This window comes from Fusarium tjaetaba, assembly GCF_013396195.1.
Source record: "Fusarium tjaetaba strain NRRL 66243 chromosome Unknown NRRL66243_c0000086, whole genome shotgun sequence".
NCBI classification, from domain to species: domain Eukaryota; kingdom Fungi; phylum Ascomycota; class Sordariomycetes; order Hypocreales; family Nectriaceae; genus Fusarium; species Fusarium tjaetaba.
In genome coordinates, this window is record NW_023501282.1 from 214,958 (window position 1) to 234,794 (window position 19,837).

The 19,837-nt window shown below is 48.7% G+C and overlaps 7 protein-coding genes across 7 annotated transcripts; 3 read left to right on the forward strand and 4 right to left on the reverse strand.

Annotated features, from left to right (window-relative positions):
* Window positions 1-59: 59 nt before the first annotated feature.
* FTJAE_4469 (SWF1 spore Wall Formation) lies at window positions 60-503 on the reverse strand (the record flags this gene model as incomplete). The annotated part of the gene is made up of 1 exon (XM_037350876.1): window positions 60-503. One exon carries the CDS (start codon window positions 501-503, stop codon window positions 60-62), a length of 444 nt encoding a protein of 147 aa, XP_037208434.1.
* Window positions 504-2,114: 1,611 nt separating this feature from the next.
* On the forward strand, window positions 2,115-4,197 carry FTJAE_4470 (BTB POZ domain protein; the record flags this gene model as incomplete). Its single annotated transcript, XM_037350878.1, has 2 exons — window positions 2,115-2,336; window positions 2,503-4,197. 2 exons carry the CDS (start codon window positions 2,115-2,117, stop codon window positions 4,195-4,197), a joined length of 1,917 nt encoding a protein of 638 aa, XP_037208435.1.
* Window positions 4,198-4,593: 396 nt separating this feature from the next.
* On the reverse strand, window positions 4,594-7,310 carry FTJAE_4471 (choline kinase; the record flags this gene model as incomplete). The annotated part of the gene is made up of 3 exons (XM_037350879.1): window positions 4,594-5,328; window positions 5,379-6,883; window positions 7,190-7,310. 3 exons carry the CDS (start codon window positions 7,308-7,310, stop codon window positions 4,594-4,596), a joined length of 2,361 nt encoding a protein of 786 aa, XP_037208436.1.
* Window positions 7,311-9,010: 1,700 nt separating this feature from the next.
* On the reverse strand, window positions 9,011-13,159 carry FTJAE_4472 (cat eye syndrome critical region 5 precursor; the record flags this gene model as incomplete). The annotated part of the gene is made up of 4 exons (XM_037350880.1): window positions 9,011-10,623; window positions 11,540-12,468; window positions 12,521-12,820; window positions 12,918-13,159. 4 exons carry the CDS (start codon window positions 13,157-13,159, stop codon window positions 9,011-9,013), a joined length of 3,084 nt encoding a protein of 1,027 aa, XP_037208437.1.
* Window positions 13,160-13,635: 476 nt separating this feature from the next.
* FTJAE_4473 (SCO1 precursor) lies at window positions 13,636-14,618 on the reverse strand (the record flags this gene model as incomplete). Its single annotated transcript, XM_037350881.1, has 3 exons — window positions 13,636-14,055; window positions 14,120-14,329; window positions 14,403-14,618. 3 exons carry the CDS (start codon window positions 14,616-14,618, stop codon window positions 13,636-13,638), a joined length of 846 nt encoding a protein of 281 aa, XP_037208438.1.
* Window positions 14,619-14,997: 379 nt separating this feature from the next.
* Window positions 14,998-16,383, forward strand: FTJAE_4474 (Set1 complex component spp1; the record flags this gene model as incomplete). The annotated part of the gene is made up of 2 exons (XM_037350882.1): window positions 14,998-15,814; window positions 15,869-16,383. The coding sequence occupies 2 exons, from the start codon at window positions 14,998-15,000 to the stop codon at window positions 16,381-16,383; spliced, it is 1,332 nt and encodes a 443-aa protein (XP_037208439.1).
* A 765-nt stretch (window positions 16,384-17,148) lies between these two features.
* Window positions 17,149-18,657, forward strand: FTJAE_4475 (SQT1; the record flags this gene model as incomplete). The annotated part of the gene is made up of 1 exon (XM_037350883.1): window positions 17,149-18,657. The coding sequence occupies one exon, from the start codon at window positions 17,149-17,151 to the stop codon at window positions 18,655-18,657; it is 1,509 nt and encodes a 502-aa protein (XP_037208440.1).
* Window positions 18,658-19,837: the final 1,180 nt, after the last annotated feature.

The window sequence follows — 19,837 nt, forward strand, 5'->3', positions numbered from 1 at the left end:
CCGCAGTCAGCCTGCAGATCATCTTCTGCGTACGGCTCACTCACTCTATATACAGGTTATCACCGCCTGCGCCGTCTCTCGGCATTGGGTTCGTCATTTTTGTTCCCAAACCCAAAGTCGCGGACAAATATATCGACCAAATTATCCCACAGTCCCATGTCATACAAGTTCTCGACATCGCTCAAGTTCCAAACCCTCTCCCACTCACCTTCTCCAGGATACCGAAGTTCATCCTTTGGGGGCTGTCCATCCTGAGTAGTGACGATTACCTGTTGGACCTCAACTGGCCAGCGTGTGAAGCGAGGCTCAACTCGTTCGTTCTTCTGGCGATTTGCTGGCATAGAACGACGAAATGCAAAACCATCGCGCATGTCTTCCTTCCAATCCGACCATTTGAGAGTTTCGTTTGTCGTAGTACCACAATAAACGAGATAAAGGGTGTACAAAAGCAGCCCCCAAACCAATGGAGACGTCAGCGCTGCAAGGAGGGATGAGGCCCCCATATTGACGTTGTCTTGGATGCCCCAACCCCAACCAGCCAAATACTGACTGACCGTCATACCTCGAGGCTTCCAAACAGACCAGCCAGGAGTGTACCTCTGAACTCGTACCGTAATAATGGACAATCCAAGAAAGCCACCATATGTGCACAAGAATGCAGTAGAGATTAGTAGGAGTATGAACCAGTGCTGGTTTCCGTACCCAACACATGAGTTTATAAAGACGCAATGATGATCAGCCTTGGCCACACAACGCTTGCACAGACTACAGTGCTTGGAACGAGCAGGCTTAAGAAACTTGCACGTCCGACACATGTGCCCCGGGTGGAAAAGTGTGTGGTCGTAGGGATAGAGCGACATGTAATAGGCGTGATTTTCGGGCGTAATATAGCCTGGATCAGCAGCACATGCCAGGTAGAGAAATAGGTAGGGCAAGAACACGGTGACCACGACAATGAGTTTCGTGAAGGATCCAATCTTTGCCCACGCTTGAGGAATAAACATATACTCGCCCACAATCATAATGAGCATGAAGAAAATCTGAACTGTTATTATGCTGCCATCTCGGAAGGGATAGCAAGACAACTCACCACAACAGTCCAGTGTCGCTCATGTAGCATCATGTTACTGAACCGGGATAGATAGCTCGACACTCTCCCTCCCGTGAGCACCTGATCTACACCAACGATCACATTGGGTATATGAATCCATATCAGCCTATGCAGTGCGGCTATAGGCGTTCGTCTATCCCAAATCAGTATCTTCAAGTTAGGTAGGTAAACACGAGACAAATGCAAGACGAACCTCAGAGCAGGTATTCGGCCAAAAAAGGCTACAAACACCATAAAAGAGATGAACAAGATCAAAAGAGTGAGTTTCTTTAGGGGACTCATGTTTTCGATTTGTACAAAGAGTAAAGTTCGAAGAAAGTAAGAACCAAATTTGCCAGCTAAGTGAGAAGCTTGGCAGGAGACCGTAGGTGGTGGCACTGAATCAAGGCTTCATTTTGCTAGGGAAACAGGAAAAAGGTCATCGAACAAGACAAAGAGACAGAAAATTAAAAGGGCATGAAAACGAACAAGTCAAGTATATACGTCAGATTCCAACCTCAAAGAATGATTGTCAACAACATGACAATGCTCGGAGGAAGCGGGCTTAGATGTTATGCATATAAGCCATGCTCGATATCTCGATAGAAGGATAACGGGATTAGACACGTGATCCCGTAATAACCTCGCCTCGGGGAGTAAGAAAACAGCAAACCTTGATATATGGTGTCAAAATAAATTTATTAAAAATTATCCTAATCTTAGGCTATATTACCTAAGCCTTTTTGTCATTTAGGATCAACAGTCCTGTGTTTTCTTTCCTTCCCTAGCCTCGATGCGAGAGAAATGTAGCCCGCCATTGGCTGATTCCAGCCCGCAGTGATGATGGCGACTTTTTCCTTGGAGTGGGCATCCCCATGCTTTGATAATCATGAAACTAGTTATAAACGAGCGGGCGGGTTTCGGAGATAAAGCAGTAACCAAATAAACCTCTTTTCATACTCAAAAACCACCTGAAAAGAGACAGCCCTCTCTCTAGCTCTTCTCTAATATTCTTACTCAAACAATGGTTCTCCGCAAATTTGAACTCGAGGGCAAGCTTGGCGAAGAGACTCGACTCATCGAGAGTGGCGTTCTTCTCGAGGAGAATCCTCTCGACGAGAGCCCTGAGTTCAATGAATTTCTCATGGCGTGTCGACATGGCGATCTGAAGAGATGTCAAGAGCTCATCAGCCAGGGTGTGAACATCAATGGCAAGGATCGTTTCGATTACACGCCTCTCATCATTGTAAGTGTTGGGAGTCCTCAGGGGGCAAGAAAACACCGAACCTTGATATAGGGTGTCAAAATAAACTTGGCAAAGAGAAACCTAAACTTAGGCTAAGTTGACCTAAGTATTTTCATCACTTATGGTCGAGGTCCTGAGTTTTGGAGCTTGGAGCTGACACACGCAGGCGAGTTTATGCGGTCACTATGAGCTTGTCCGGCTATTATTAGAATCTGGCGCCCTAGCAGAAAGAAATACTTTCCAAGGGGAACGATGCATCTACAACGCCCTCAATGATCGCATCCGCAACCTTCTCCTTCAATATGACTTCTCCAAGTCCTCAGATCCTTATGTCTACTGGTCCACTCACATTTCAACTCTTCTTGGCCGTACAAGCCCCAAGACAACAGATATCACCCTTGTCTCAGGCTCCCGTTTCTTCGATCTTCACAAATTCATCCTCATAGCACGGTCACCCTATTTCCGTGCCAAACTTGCTGCTACCCCAGATACCACCACATGGAAACTTGCCAGCGCGGTACCCGTGCAGTCTTTCATCATTGTCTTGAGATATCTCTACTTGGGCGAGGTTCCTCGTGATATCGCACCTGTGGGTGCCGACTCTGAAGAAGAAATATTCAAGGGCTTAGACAAGGTCAGCAAGCAGCTCGAAGTTGAATCTCTATGGGAGAATATTCTCGCAGGCGGAGACAGGAGACTTGCTCGCCAGCGGTATCAATCTGAAGTTGACCGGGCTCGAGGACAGTTCGAAACTTTCTTCAAACTAAATGTCCTCGGACTCAAAATGGTTGTTGATACGAACCAGGTGAAAGATATCAAGTGGAAGTATGATAACTCAATGTTTGCAGATGTCATCCTTCGCGCTGATGAGCCCATCGATATCGAGGATGAAAAGTCTGGCCAGACAACGCCAACAAGAGACGCCCCTACTATACCGATTGGCCCAGCCGGAGACCAAGAATCAGTCATCAAACGCAAATCAGTCCTTTATCCCGCTCATAAGGCGATGCTAATTCGCAGCGAGTACTTTGAGAAGATGTTTTCGGGCGATTTCGTCGAATCCAAACGAGATCAACATCTCCGAATCATCACCGTCGATTGCACGCCTGCAGTCCTTGAAATCATCCTTACTTACCTCTACACCGAGACTGTTAGCTGTCCCCTTGAGCACGCTTTGGACCTGTTATATGCTGCAGATATGCTGTTCCTCGATAATCTTAAGAGTAAAGCTGCTCTGACCATCAGCACGCTTGGTAGCGGTACCTCCAATGTGCTGGTAGACCGCACTCATGGTGAGGCAGCTGAGGAGGACGAACAAATAGAGATGGAGCCCGTCAACATTTACGACGTGATACACGCAGCATGGGATCTTCGTGTCCAGCGGTTGGAAGAATTCGCTGCGCGTTATCTTGCTTATCGCCTAGAGGATTACATAGATGAGGAAGACTTCCAAGCTCTCATTGCAGAATCTGCCCAACGGATCACTGTTCGAGAAGAGACAGATACTATCGAATTGCTGGACGATATTCGGTATTACCTAGACGATCGATTTCGATATCGCTTTGAGGATGCAGGTCTGGAAGACATGATGGATGAGGAGGGAGAAATCGATGCAGAATTAGCTGCTGCGATGGCACAACAAGCTGAGATATCGACAGATGTTGCAGGCGGCGTTTCTACTGATACCAAACCCATGTTTAACAAGGATAATGACAGGAATGGACAAGCCAACGGTCGGGGTGCCGTGAGAACGTTGGATGGAGCGGAAGCAGAGGATGAGTTTGTTTCAGACGCCATCAACTACCAGATCCTACAAGGCAAGATCGACGCTATGCTTGACCGACTCAAGCTTGATGCATAAGGATTGGATCATAGATATCACGTTTACAAGAGTTACGGCCTGTCGTTTACATACAACAACCCAATAATAAGCCATACATTCACGAGAAGAGATAGAATACATTGCTAAAACTGCATTTTATTAGAATGGTATCGGTTGAACTGCTAAACGTGAAAGCTTCCAAGAATTACCCGTAGAATTCAAGAACCGGGAATCTTTAATCCAGTTCGTTACAACAAGGTTCTAGCATGCCAAGCTTGCCAACGATGAGAGTCTGAAGCGTGCTCTAGCTTTCCAGAACGATGTAATCAAAGGAGACATCTGCTTATGCCACAGCCTTGAGTCGGAACGCACTCACCTGGTGTGTTTGCCGTGTCCGCCAAAATATTTTCCTATTTGCAGGGTGATAGTTGCTCTTTAGTACTCAACAGTCTTGATAGACTGCTGCAGCAGGGGAGGAAGCTCCTCCCGCTTAGCAAGCCCCATGCGCACGCAGTCACCCCAGAAGAACATGGCCCGATCCTGGGCGTAGCTCAGGTAATCGAACTCATCGGGGCTCAGCAGGTCTTCTTCCTTGATGGTTTCGTCGAGGCCTGGGATCTTGGCCTGCACAATGCCCCACGCGATCCAGTGAGCATGATTGGCCGGGCGCCACTGTCGAGTCTCCTCCAACAACTCTCGCACGCGCTGGTCGCTTCGTTCGTCGTTGGCCCGTTCCGCGGCGCTCCATCCTCCTGGTGGTACTCGCGCATCAAGCATGAACTCGACGATGGAGCTTGAGCTGCTCGCAGGAGGGTTGGAAGGTGTCGCAAGTGGCGTAGACATGCCGCTCGACACGTTGCTATCAGATGGCGCCAGTCGAGGGGTGGAGTTGCTGCCTTGGAACCGGGGACGGTGATCGACATAGGCCTTGATGAAACGGCGTTGCTCATCCGGGGTGGGATATCGTCGCACATCGCACGCCCAGGGCACCGTAGCATCATGGTAGTTGTATGTCCATTCGTTGAAATGATTGGCAAACTCAAGACCACGAGTATTAGGGCCCGCATATTCAAAGTCAATGACGATGAGTTGCTTGTGTTTGTTGGCAGCCTGAAGCAGGGGTGACTTTTCGTCATCCGGGCGAATGCGGAGGATATTTCCATATTGCGTCTGGAAACCTGTTAATGAAGAACTCTTAAGGCGCATTGTCATGAACTTACATCGCTGTGGGCAAAGACGAGACTGTCCTTGATCTCTCGTTGGCCCCCCTTGTAGAAACTGTTGAGATGAACTCTGTACTTGGTCATCATGTCCCTGAACTGAGGCCAAGGGGTGCCGCACACATAGCCTCTCGATTTCCAAGCATGCACCACAGAGTCGCGTCGACCGTTTTGGGCTTGAGCTTCCTTCTCGTACTCATTATCAAGGTAAGTTGCGATTCGCTCGACATTATCGAGCCATTGATCCCAACTCTTCCATGTTGCTGGTCCGCCTTCCCTCTCATGTGGGAGCAGATCAATACCATCGTGAAGCTCTCTCATTCGCTTGGCGATCTGACGGGACATGTCGGCATCTCGAAGGTCCGCCGGCGTAAGCGTGATAGAGTCAAAGTACTGCTCGAAACGACCATTCTTGAATGTTCCCAACAGACGAGGTCCGATTTTCTTGCGTGCCAATCTCTGCAGGACTGACAGTTCGTTGTCTCGGTCAATGAGATGCTCGACCTGTGGTCCATAGATGCGTAGAAGGATCTTTTTAGGCTTTCTTTTGCCCTCTGCCTCATCGATTTCCTTCGGTGGCGTGACGACGTAAACAGCGTTGGTCAAGGCACCACTAAGCCTCTCAACGGAGATCTTATCGCCGCCACCAAGGGGAATACGCCTCCATCCTTTGAGTCGCAACGTATGGGCGATGCGAATGATTTCGTTCTTGAAGCCAAGCCAGCATTCCTTCTCCTTATCAGCCTTGGTATCAGCATCAGCTGGATCCTGATCTTCATCATCGGCGGCTCCGCCTCCGTAGCTCATCGTCTTAGAGTTGTCAAGCCAGACATTGCAGCTGGGTACAACGGCGTCCCCATCGGCATATTCAGTGTCGGAAGAAAGACCACGAAGAGAGGATCGAGATGGGACCTTTCGATGCTTAGGACGGGATACTCTAGGAGTCAGATGAGGCAGAGAGTTGAGACCCATGTGAGATAAGGATTCCTCCAGGATACGCTGAAGTCGATCAAAAGAAATATCGCTTGAGTCAGAGTCGAGAGAATCGGAGCGAGGTCGTCCAATACTGGATTGTGCGGGTGCTGGAGCCGCTTGAGGTTCTGGAACGGCACCCGCGACACTTTCTCCCTTCGTATCCTTAGTTGGCGATTTGGACTTGCGCCTGCGGTGCGTTTTCTTGGACTTCCTCGCGTGTGCCTTGGCCCGTTCATGCTCTAACCAATCTCCGACCTGGGCGAGTAGTTTCTCACTATAATACTGACCCCGGTGACCATGGCCATGACTATGGTGGTGGTTCGAAGAAGGGTTCGAAGTAGGAGGTGTCTCTTCAGGCCGGCTGCCAGAAGGACTGTCGCTGAAGGAAGACCTAGAGGAGTTGTTGGGAAGAGGAGAGGGCAGAGGTTTACCACTCAGGCGTCGTCTGAGGTTGGTAGGGAATTGCTTGGTAGGCTGGGAGTCATCCTCGAGAGTTTGAATTTCGGATTCGGGTTTGGCGATCTGGACAGCTGTGGTATATAAGCATTGAATCATTTTGGTTCAAACTTCTGGTAACAAAGCGCAAGAGCTGTACGCAAGACAAGATGCACAACAGATGAGAGAGATATCGGGGCATGATCAGACATGATCGTGGGAGCGAAGCTACAGATTGTGTGTGTTCGTATATAGCATTCTTGCATTTGAACCCACGTCACAGCTCATAGATGCACACAGTGATTTCTCCCTCATCTGATATATTTTTGAGGAAAAGCAACTGCGCAATACAAACGCCGTCTGAAGCAAGGCGTTTCGGTTAAGACCAGGTTTCAACGTACCTTTAAGAGAGCCGCTCGAAGGACACGGGCGATCAACGTCATCTTCATTTTTGAGGGCAGAGCGCAATGGCTGCTGCTGGGCAGACGAGCCGTTGATCGTGGGGCTCGGCACCGCAGACATGGCGAGGGGAGGAGATTCTGCTTTCTGAAGAAGGGGGTTGAGTTGCCCAAAAGGTACAAAAATATAGGATGAATAATTTGCGCAGTAAAAATTGTAGTAGGGAAATGAGGATGAGTCGCGGTGTGAGAAGAGTGAGAGGACCAAGGAGACGGTAAGAGAATTGGTAGAGAATTGAATTGAGGCGGCGTAGGTACAGATGCAAGCAAGCTGGAGATCCCCCTCTCTCCCAAAAGTAGAAAAGCGGCCCAAGGGTCGTCTCTGGGCTCTCGGTTGTGGCTGGGGTAGACGCAGAGGGGGTGCGCTTAGCAGAACAAGGGACTTGGGGTATCGAAACGACTTATTCGTATTGGCTGGTTTGTGACCTGAGGCGTTTGATTGAAGTTTAAAATGACATGGTTATCGTCAAACAAAAAGATAAAGGGTCTCTAGGGGAATAAACTAAGGTACTGAGGAAGATAAGTGTTGAGTTAACAAGATGGAATCTGATAGAAGGGAGCACGAGATAAGACAGTGATACCAATTATATAAAAGGAAAGGTTCACCACGGAAAATAGTCCACATGATCTGGACCGTAAGATTAGACTGGCTCTCTCTTTTCCTTACATAACCCAAACGTCACAGCATTAACTTTCAAGGAAGAAGAGAGGATTCACATCCAAAAGAGGCGAATTCTCGGCAACCAACAAATGCTGTTCAACAGGAGTTTACTCCAAAAAGCGTCACCGAAGAAAAACAGGAAATATCCAACGGATGCCTCCAGTAAAATCAACAGAGACTGTCCCAGACGTTGAGAGGTTCCAGGCCCGGTCCTACAAGGGTGACGTAGTGTGGCACTAGGCCCTAAGGTGACCTCGGTGGCAGTTTTGGGAAGTGTCTCACATGCTCCCGCTTCACCGCCAAGACCTTCAGGGTCCCTCTGACGATGTTGATGTGAATTCTTTTCTTTCTTCCGTGCCGGTTGCTGGTCTGTTCGTATTCTCCGGAACTTATCTTGCCGGCCCCGGACACTATTGGCCCACTCTCGGGCACCGAAGCCGTGGGGGGGCTACCCTCGGCATAACGTCGTCCTACCTCTTCCTCTCTCTGGGCACTCCTAGTACTGAGAGTCTCGTGTGGTTGTGATACTGTCATCAAGGCAAAGCAAGAAAGTCGAGAAACTCCTTTGTAGGTAACAACAAGACTCGAATAAGTTTACTATTAAGTGATGAAGAGGCTTAGGCAATTTAGTCTAAATCCAGAGGAGTCTTTACTGAGTTTATTTTGGCATTCCCTTCTAAATCTTAGTAGGCCTTTAGACTAGTTTATCTCGACACCCTGATTCAAACATCATAAGTTTTCTAGTTCCCTGACTTCAGGTAACACATCTCATCCATCAAAGTGTCCCCCACGCTCCGACTTCAACATTCTATCTTCAACGAGGTGGGACGAGACAGCCTCATTCTGACAAGGTACACGCTCGTGCTCCGTGCACGGTGTAATACTTGCTCACATAGCCTCCGGTATACCTGTGTAGGACAAGACGACTCACAAGTATCACGATTCTTGATCTCTTATATATTGACTAATCAACGCGTTAACTAATGAAACAGCACTTCCTAATACAAAGCATAGACTAATAGCTATGGCCAGACCTTAAACACTTCCATCAACAAGCGTCCAGTTTGGTAAACTTACAACTCGAATGTGCCCAGTCCGTGCTTCTACTTCAAAATTCGTTCTTGAGCCTTCCTTAACACAGCTAGACGTTGTCCCATCTCTTTCTCCACGGCTCTCTGCTTTTCTTGCATCAAGGCTTCGACAGCCTCTGTGATCAACTTAACCCATTCTGTGGCCAACCACTTTTTGGCATCCCAGAGACACCCATTGTCTAGCTGTGTCAGTTTGTATTGGGCCCAATGATCACCTAAACCGCCCTTGTCATCATAGGGATTCAACTCGCTGAACTGTTGCCAGATATCGATAACTCGGTATGCCTCAACTTCCTCTATCTTGAACCATTCCTTGTGCTTCATTTGGCAGGCTTTGTTCGGACAAGAGGCCTTCATGTTCTGTGCGTGTAAAGTTTGATGGATCAATGTCTCTATCCTCTTAGCAGCACATGGAATGAAGGCATCGAATTTTAGGACCACGTCATGTTTGCAGTCACGCTTCCATTGCTTCATCCTCCTTTCAATCGCATAAGACTTGCTGAACTCGGTGCATCTTACGTATCTAATTTTGAGGAATCCAGGCTTTGACCTTTCGGCGAAGCAATATACACACCCAGATCCCAACCGGTCTTTCGAAACTGACCTTGCCAAGAGTTTCATGATATTATGGACTGGCGATTTCTCCGTGTCATCGAAGGTCATGGAGCGACGAGATCGCAATGACTCCGCTTCTGATTCAGCTTCCTCATTGTGGTCACCCAAGTCGTCTACGCTGAGTCTCATTTTCCTCATCATATCGCTTGAAAGAAGGTCAATATCTGTCTGCATCCTTCTGCGCGTTGGGCTCTCCATGTGTCTTTCATTGTAGCAGCTCTGGCGAAAAGAAGATCGTGGAGTTTCGCACCCCTCGGTGCTGAAAGCAGAATGTGGTGTCGAGGCTGTCGAATATGGTGTGAAGATCTCACTAGGATCAGGCGAGGTGACAGACCCTGGTGAAGTAAGACATGCATCGTTTGTGGGTGTTGGGTATGATAGCGGGCCTGGTGATCTGGAATAAATGTTGCGATATCTTGAACCGTGGTTTCTTGGAGGCGTCCTGGGGATTTCCCTGTCACCCAGTGGGCTCTGCCTAGTAAGTCCAGGACGTCGAAGTTCCCGATATGTAGATGTCTGACGGGTACATTCGTCTATCCCCTCATCTTCAGAATCTTGTTCTGAACTGGCTCCCTTGTGACTTAAATCGATGTCGTCTTCAATTGATTCAATCACATCATCGCTTAGATAGTCACCCGGATACTCGCCGTCGTCTGTGTCGTAAATGATAAAACCTTGACTTTGATCCGATTTTCGTTTGCTCATGCGCGCTGCTCCACGTTCTCGAAGGGAAGTCGATGATATCTGAGAAGACCGTACCAGCCTTGGATTTTCTTTGCTCTCCGTCTTGAGCCATTTGTACAACCTCCTAGTCAATAAGGCATGGGCATAGTCCACGGGATTCGGAAACTTGTCTCCGTCGAACACGAGTGTTTCCGTGTGTATCTTTTCTGGTCTGTGGCAGACGAGTTTCTTGGCCAAGCCCCGGAGAGAAAGATCAATGGTATCCTTCTGGCCATTATCGTTAGATTCTCGAACAGCCAGGGCTTGCACAATTGGCTTAACCAATGCTTGTCGCCGTTTTGGAAGTATGTGGAGGCACTGGCTTTGGGTCTCCCTCCCGGCAAAGCAGTCGATGTCCCCGGTCTGTGGGTTCCGAGCGCGTTGTACAGGCTGCTGTGAGCCTCAGCAAGGCTGTTCGCTGGGCTCATTTCCAGGAGTTAAGACTAGGGCCAGAGGTTTGTTGCACACAAGGGACCGGGACATAAAGCTATCGAGTTGAGGGCTCACAAAGGACGAGCTTGAGGAGGAAGGCAATTTGTGAGGGAAGTCCCACGCGAGAGACCTTTTGACACTATTTATGTCTTTCTTCCTTCGCGGAGGCTGGGACATCCTTGATCAGGGGGGTCACGAGCGAACTGTATCGCCTGCAGCTGAGACCACGATGTGACAACCCATGTATGTGCCATGGTCCAGATCAAGGACATGGACTATCACATCACCATATTGGCGAGCCTGGGTGGTAGATGAGCAATAACTGAAGGCTTTGAGGAGATGGAACAAATTGGACTTGTCTTCTCAATCACTTACCACTCTTGTCGTCTAAATCAATCGGCCTTCTAACAGCTCAATCGGCATACCCATTCGAGTGGTCAGACACCCTGTTGGTGTTGTTGGTTGTGATGCAGCTCGTCAGCGCCAACAGTATCTGCAACGAACGGACTTTTGGGATACCTCTTGCATGCGTGACCCCTGTTTTACGCAAGGTATAATCAACTCCCTTTCAGCCTTGGTACAAGGTGCGGAAAAAGATACCCTTTCCTGGAAAGTCAGCCTTGAGATTTCGAAATAGGCGACCACCAGATAGATTTGGAGATTTATTATCCTAAATTCTAATTGGAATGCTTCATGTCCTACGCCCAGTGTTCAAAATCCATCTGAGATTGCACAACTTCTATAGTCTTGCCTCGGCTGCCTCGAGCTCACTTGGGTACTTGACTCCATCTTCGAGGCTAACTTGATCTCCAATCTCCAGAGGCGGCAGCTTGACGTAACCCTTCGTGTGCGAGAGAGAAGAAAGTACCCATTCCCTGGTGGCCTTGATGCCTTCGTTGTTAAGCGCCCAAACCACAGCATCTACTACATCGTCCACGATGACGGCCGGTTTGTATCGAGGCTCCTTTTCGGTCGATGTCTGTCGCCAGACGCCAGTTCGTACAAGAATTGGAACCCACTCGGTACCATCCTCCGCTTCAAATTCGCTAGCACCCCGGATGTCACTTTCTGGGTTGTCGCCAATCATGTAAACGCGTCGAAGAGGGTGGCATTTGGATGTATCATGCCCCGGGCTTTGACCGCGATTGCAAGCCATATCATGGTAGTACTGTAGCAGCCTATCATGAGCGTATTTGTACGTATGGTTGGATGGTTTGCCGAGTGCGCTGAACTGCAGTTCTGTTCCGTTGGTAGTCGTTGACCAAACTCCCTTGAGCGCTTCCATGAATGCTCCCGTGCCAAATCGGTTCACAGGATAGTTTGTTTTCCATAGCATATCAAGGTTGGAGATCCATAGTCCAGGTTGACCATCTTGCTGCCAGCCATTGTTGGGCAGAGACTCATTTCCATTTCGGTTCGAAACAGTCCCGATGTAGCCTTGATGAGATATTAAAAGGTCGTGGATGATCTGAATATCAACGGACCAGTCCCTTGGATCGTTCCAGATGAAAATGTGGTCAATTTTAAGAGCATTGGCAGGGACATTGGTTGTATAAGGGTCCTTCAGCAAAGGAATTCGCTTGCCATCTGGCAATGGTGTCGGCCTGCCATTGATCTCGCCCTCAATATGCTCAAAGGGGAACACGTCCTTGCACTCGGCGAGGATATCCGCCGGGGTGACAACACGCTTGAACCCGTACCTATAACAATTAGCTTACCAGATAACATTTTCCTCATAGAAATGATGCTCACCCGAAAGCAATCTGACGAGCTTTTTCAGGATGAGAACCTGTAATTAAGACAGTGCCATTGTTCTTGACATCGTCACTCCAGCCACTCATTGGCGTGTGGGACAGAATCATCCTGCCTTTTACCACATCGTCGTTCTTGGCGATCTGGAGTCTTTCTTGAAGAGTCTCTGCTTTTTTGTCTTCAGGGACGCAACCACCGTTTGTCAAAAAGACATATCGGATGCCATTGCTTCTGAGCATCTTGATGACTTTCTCAGCTCCCTCCACTCTGTTGCGGCCTTGGTATAGGACCCCGTCAATACTGCCGTTTGTCAGCTCCTGGTACACTTCTTGCATTCGCGAACATATGTTTTAAATGGAATAGGAAGTACACAAGACACAGTTCGAAGCCGACTCACTCAAATGCAAAGGCAAACTCGGAAAACAGCTTTCGTGACAGGTCGGTGGGCTCCTCATATTGATTTGGGTTGACACCTAGTGAGCCCTTTGGCTTGGATAGACAAGCATAAGAGGTAGTGAATGGCCTTTGTGATATAGCTGAGATTCTCATGACAGCCGCTGCCGTCGGTGCGACAGACCGTAGCTGCGTCAATCGACGTGCGGCGAATTGGCATTGGCCGAAGACACCGAAGCGTTGCATATTTACCGAAATGCGAAGGATCAAGTATAGGAGAAAGTACACGCCAAAGCTCCAAGGTTAGAGGTCTCAGTGAGATGGCAGGCGAAGAAAAGGTGCAGCGACAACGTGTAATGCTCAAAAAATTAACTATTAGTTGTAACTCTCTAAGTGTCAACTTGTTAGAGTCATGGTTGATAAGAGGACTTGTCGGTAATATCCACCCACAATTGCTGCGAGCCGAGGATCGCCATAACATAGTGCCCAATATGTAATTTAATACCAGCAGGCTACGACACAAAAAAGAATCATTCGCGGGGTTCTTCTTTTAATGCAGTTCATGGAAATGTACAGTTGATTGAGTGGTTCCTAATGTCACAGTATCCTTCTATGAGTTCATGATTCTGTTGTTACAGTACTTTTACATCACCCGCAATATCTGCTCATCTTACAACCCAACCATGGATGTTCTTTCTCCTTATAGCCAAATAGCGAATGCTCTATTTCTTATCCCAGTCCTTCATATGGTCCAGGATAAGCGCTGCGGCCTGCTGCGGCGAGTGTTGTCTGCCCAATGCCTCAACGAAATCGCCATCCGGGTCCATCAAGTAAAAGTAGATGCTGTGGTCCACCAAATAGTCCTGTCCTGGCTTGACGTTCTGAGGTGTGCTGAAGTAAACGCGGTACTTCTTGCAGAGCGCCTTGATCTGATCATATGTGCCGGTCAAACCAATGAACTTCTCATGGAATTCGCCCAGGTAATCCTTAAGAGCCTTTGGGGTATCACGGGCCGGATCGCAGGTGATGAAGATGGGAAGAAGTGCACCCGGTGCCTTTTCTTCGACGATATCCAACATGGTAGCCATCTTGTCGAGTTCTTCGGGGCAGATATCAGGGCATCGAGTGAAGCCGAAGTACACCTAATAAGGGTTAGCCATAAACATAATCGTTTTGAAACTGCGAAGCTCGTTTTCCTTGACATACCAAAGAGTGCTTGCCCTTCATCATCTCGCTGGTAAATGGCTTTCCATCCTGATCGATCAACTCAAAGGTTCCTCCAACTTTTGGTCGGCCCACGCCCTTGGCTGCCTCAGCTATTCTCTTACGCTGCATGCGCGCCTTTTCAAACTCGAAGTACCATACTAACAGGCCGCAGGTACCGACAAACAGAATTCCGGCCTTCCAAGAAAAGGGCTGTTGTGCATTTGTCAGCTCATTATTTCTTCAATCGCCATCGCATTTCCCCCCAGATCTTTTTTATTCATACCCCGTTGCTATATCGGCTCTTGGCCTGCTCGATTGTCTTGTATTTCGTTCGGCGCTGGGTAATGGGCTGTCTCGACTGGATTGGCGCTCGTGGGAGGGTTGGCCGGAGCTGCTTGGGCTGCAGAGCGCTGCTGGACAAGCATCGTTGGCATTGTCTTGTCGAGAGAGATGAGATCACACCCCTCAGTGCTCTTGGCGTTGTGATCGAATTCGACATGGTGAAATGACTCAACGCGAGAGTCGATAAGCTCATGCAAAAGTTAAAGAATCTACTACGTAAACTTACATCTTTCGATTGTCACAACCTTAAGGTAAGCTCCAAAAAAAAATACATGGTCCGGGCTTTTACCGGGTTTGTTAGTTCCGCCTTAGTCATTAAGACTATCCACCATCACTTCTGCCGTCTCCAACAGCTTGTCACTTACACCGAAGTTTCAATTTCCGTTTTTTTCTCTTTCGATTAGCTTAATAAACTGGCGGTGCTGATGTTTCCCTGAGATTGCCTGTTTCTCGGTCTATTATATAAATCGTATTGTGTCAAGTGACCACATTAATTGTATATAAGGGGCAATATCTGCCACTGTCAACACTCCACAATGGAACAAACCACACCAACAATAGGACAAAGCGAAGACTCTCGCTCTGAACCCTTTGAAAATGACACAAAGAGCGAAACGGTTGCCGAGAGTACCCCTCAACCTCCGTCAGATGCCCACCCCGCCTCCTCCAACTCACCTTCACATCCTCCTTCTACATCTACAGAACTTTACAACATGGCCGCTCACACAGCTTCAAAGAAGAAAGGCACTGCTTCGACAATTAAGAAGACACCTAAGCGATCAAAGAAAACAGGAGGGCCAAGGGCGGCGAAAAGAGCCAAACTGCCCGCGCGGTCAGGTTCCGCGGGAGATGCCCATGAATCGGCAGGATCCGAACTCGAGGAATCTGACCATGGACCATATTGCCTATGCCGCGGGGCAGACGACCACCGGTGGATGATATGTTGCGAAAATTGCGAGGATTGGTTCCATGGAGAATGTATCAACATGAACAAAGAGGTTGGCGAAAATCTGATCGAAAAGTTCATCTGTCCACTCTGCACAAACGAAAGCCTCACAACTTTATACAAGAAAACATGCGCCTTGGGCGGATGTAGAAAGGCAGCCCGAATAGCCCAGGGGGAGAAGAGCGTGTTCTGCTCCAACGAGCATGCACAAACATGGTGGGAGCGCATGGTAGCCAAGTTGCCCAAGGCAAAGGGAAAAGGAGGAGTTAACGACCAGCTTACCCAGGAGGAATTCATGGCGCTCCTTCAAGGTGGCCTTTCAGGAACTGACGAAGAAGGGCTTTGGAGGCTGGTCAAGGCACCATTTGCAGACGAAGAGTCAAATGGTCCAAACGGAACTGAGAAAGGTATGTCGCTGTCGTATCCTACCTATCACGCAAATCGGCTCACAAGTATCACAGAAAATCCCGATCAGACGCACCTCTCTGCGGAGGAGAAAGAGTATCTCGAAAGTGCAGCCGCAGCACGCTTCCACTTGGCCGAGGAGACAGTTCTCTGTCACAAAATGCTCACTCTCTTGGAGTTCGCACACGAGAGACGGCAAGCTGCAATTACTGCCGGTCGCTTCAAAGAAGATATCTGTGGATACGATGAACGTCTCGACAGTATTGGTGCTCGGGACGCTTTTGAGGCGTTTGCAAAGTCGGCAGAAGGCGAGGCTATTTTCAAAGCGTCTCGAATGAGCGATCCTCTAGGAGAAGGCGACGAAGTTCGTGGTATGTGTGAGCGCAAGCGTTGCAAGTTTCATGGTGGATGGTATAAGATGCTTTCATTGGGTCTCAAGCATCAGATTCGGGAAATGGCAACACAGGCCGATGAGGTTGGAGAAGAGGAGAAGGCTATGCGCCAAGCCGCGAAGGATAGATGGAGGCGGAAGCAGTCAGAAAAGAACTGGGTTGAGGTTCTGGATGGTTGAATGCTGCTGCTACTACTCAGGCGTTGCTGGCGTATATCGGATACTGCTGATTGTTAGGCGCTTAATCATGTCACCATCAAGCTAACTATAGAGACCTTTTCAAGCAGTCTGGCAGTCTATATGAGAGGAACTACAAATGTCTATTTTCAATCATAAAATCATGAAGAAAACGTCTATTCACACGTGGATGCAAACGTGTACCTTGTCCATAAACTTCCTAGAGCATAAAAACTTATGCTTGTTGGAACCACGAGGGCTCGATTAAAAGGATTTAGCATTAAAGGATGGATTGGATGTAAGTGGGCATTTATTAGCCTCAACCTCATTATGATAGGCACTTCCAATATACTTATACTTTTAATTTACCTACACTCACTTACCTATTCTTCTTTTAACGATTGTAATACCTCAATGAGATAGTGCTAACATTCATTCGTTTATCAGAACACATCTAGGTAGTTCATCATACCTCAGGGTCCATCCATTAAGTTTTGGAGCTAACGGACTACCTATGACCGCCACCACCCCCCGCCGCCGTCAGGGAAAAAAATCCTTGTCTCGCCGACCACCAAAAAGTTGAAAAAAACATTTGCCTGCTTATCAAGCAAGTAACAACTCGGAAACGAAAGGGAGCGCCCATAAACTGCGTTACCTAGTGCATATTCTTGATTCTTCTTCGCTCAACTCTTTCTTGTTTTTTATAATATCTTTCCCTCTCATCGAACATCACTCGTCGTACCCTCGTCATAAAATTACCCCGCCATCATGTCGTCTTCTAACTCCCGCGATCAAAAAGAGCCTGTCGACGAAGAGCTCGAGGAGGATATGCTCGCCGCCGAGGATGCCGCCGAGGAAATTGTCGACGATGAGGATCTGGCTATGGACTCCGACAATGAGGAGATTCTGCTCCAAAATGACTCCATCGGCTACTTCGACGAACCCAAAGACTCCCTCTTCACCATCGCCCAGCATCCCAAGTACCCTTCCATCATCGCGGTTGGCGGTTCAGCTGGCCAGGAAGATGATGCTCCCGGTGCAGGTTGGGTCTTCAACACAGCCTCTGCTCAATCGCGACCTCCGCTTCCTGCTAGTTTCTCGAGCGATCCCGCCGCAGACGCCCTGAAGAGCACCCAGCTTCCCTCTCTATTTAGCCTAGATGGCCACACAGACTCGATCAACACACTTGCGTGGACTCTGCCTCAAGGAGATGCCCTCGTCAGCGGTGGACTTGACGGGAGGTTGCGCGCTTGGAAGGCAACCATCTCGAACGATGGTTCTGTCAAGATGGACTTCCTTGGTGAAGCACAGGAAGTGCCTGAGATTAACTGGATTGTGCCATGCCCATCTTCCACCAATCCCAACACCATTGCCCTGGGCGCTTCCGACGGTTCGGTTTGGGTCTACACAGTCGATCCCACAGATAAAGCCAACTCTCTTCAGATCGTTCAGTCCTATTTCCTACATACTGGTGCCTGTACCGCCGGTGCTTGGACGCCTGATGGCCTTCTGTTGGCCACCATCTCTGAGGATGGAAGCTTGTACGTCTGGGATGTCTGGGGTGAGGCTACTGCCAAGAACCTCGTTGGTGATAACGGTATGACTGCGGTGGCTTTGACTGCAGATGATCAGCGGTTCGAGGTTGAGGGTGGTCTCTACTCGCTTGCAATTGACCCCAAGGGCGCTTTCGTTGCTGTCGGTGGTGCCACTGGCGCCATCAAGATTGTCTCTCTTCCACGACTTGCATCTTCCGGACCTCAGCCCCAGGCTCGTGCCCGAGCTGGAGGCAAAACTACTGGCCAGTCAACGGCGACAGCTGGCGGCCAAATTCTCGCCGCGCTGCATACCCAATCCGAGAGTATCGAGTCGCTTGCTCTCGTCACAACGCCTAACACACCTCCTTCCACCCTTCTCGCAGCCGGCTCTGTGGACGGCTCTATTGTCGTTTACGATGCCACCCGCCGCTTCGCCGTCCGACGACACATCTCTGGCGCCCATGAGGAACATGCCATTGTGAAGCTCGAGTTCATCCCCAACTCATGGCAACTGACCAGCTGCGGCATGGACGGTGCCGTCCGCCGTTGGGACCTCCGAGGTGCTGGTGCCACGAACCCTAACGCTCCCGCAACAGCAGCCGAGGCTGGTCTGCAAAAGGAATGGAAGGGCCACCGTGGTGATGGAGAAGGTGGCGGTGTCTTGGGCTTTGTTCAAGGCGAGACAGGAGAGAGGATCGTCACTGCTGGTGACGACGGTGTTGCTCTAGTCTTTGAAGCATAGTGTTTGAAAAGAATCAAAGGTTTTGGGAAATGGTATATAGAAGGAGAAAAGCGTACGCGAAAGTCGTTTCTGCTATCTTATGATTACAATGAATAGAATCATAGGGATGATACCCTGGATATTGGTTGCCACGGCTTGATGGCCTATACTTTGTGAAATCTTGAATCCCAGAATACGGCTAATTGGTCAGGTTCGTTATGCCACCCATGTCGACTGTAGTGGAAATCCGATGCGGAGCTGCATATGGGTACCTACCTATAAGTGAGCGCATTTGTCGATACCTACCTAGTAAACGGATCTGTAGAAACGTGGTGATCTTTTTGGTTAGTAAATGATATTTGGAATAGTCAGCTATATATACTATTTAGTCAAGTTAACACAATCATCATCTTGAGGGATGATACGTTGAGAATGATGGAAAGCTGGCTGATTAATCTGGTGATGACATACGTAGCCTGCTTATCGATAAGAGCTGCGAAGTTCCGCTCTATTAATCGCAGCGTCTAATTGGCCAGCGGTTGTTAGAATCTGAACCGCGCTTGTTCAAAATTCTTTGACCCATGACAGCGAAACGAGATAGCATCATACCCGAGTCTAATTTGCCATCAACGAGCGTTGCCCTTCGACCAAACACTTCCTCTTCGATTAAATTACATACAAAATGTTTGGAGGATGTATGTCGAACCTCAATTGAATTATTGAACTACCAAACTAATCTATTCCAGTTGCCCCCCCTCAGCAGTCTCAGGAGGAGATCCGCGCTCTTGAGGCCGACGCTGCCTTTACAGTTCAGGGCGCCATTACCACTGCTGTTCTCCTCTACCTCTGTATGTTTGGTGACCTTTCTTGGTTTAATATGAGTGGTGCTAACAATGTTTCTCAGCTCCCTTCGCTATCGACCTCGTCGGCAAGATCTTCTAAATATCAATAAAACCGCTTACGACTATGAATCTGTCCGTGTTGTCTTGATAGTGTTATGAGCCCGCAATGCGGTCGATGGTGCTACTGTCGCGCCATGTACAATAGAACCAGTTTAGATGGGACGGGTAGGAAGTCATGATTAATCTGTACAATACATATCCCAGGACGTGGTAAAAGCCGCGCAGCAACATCACTCACGACATCAAAATGCACCATATCCGTTCCCAGTTCATAAACCCAAATAGAGGTATCACTTGCT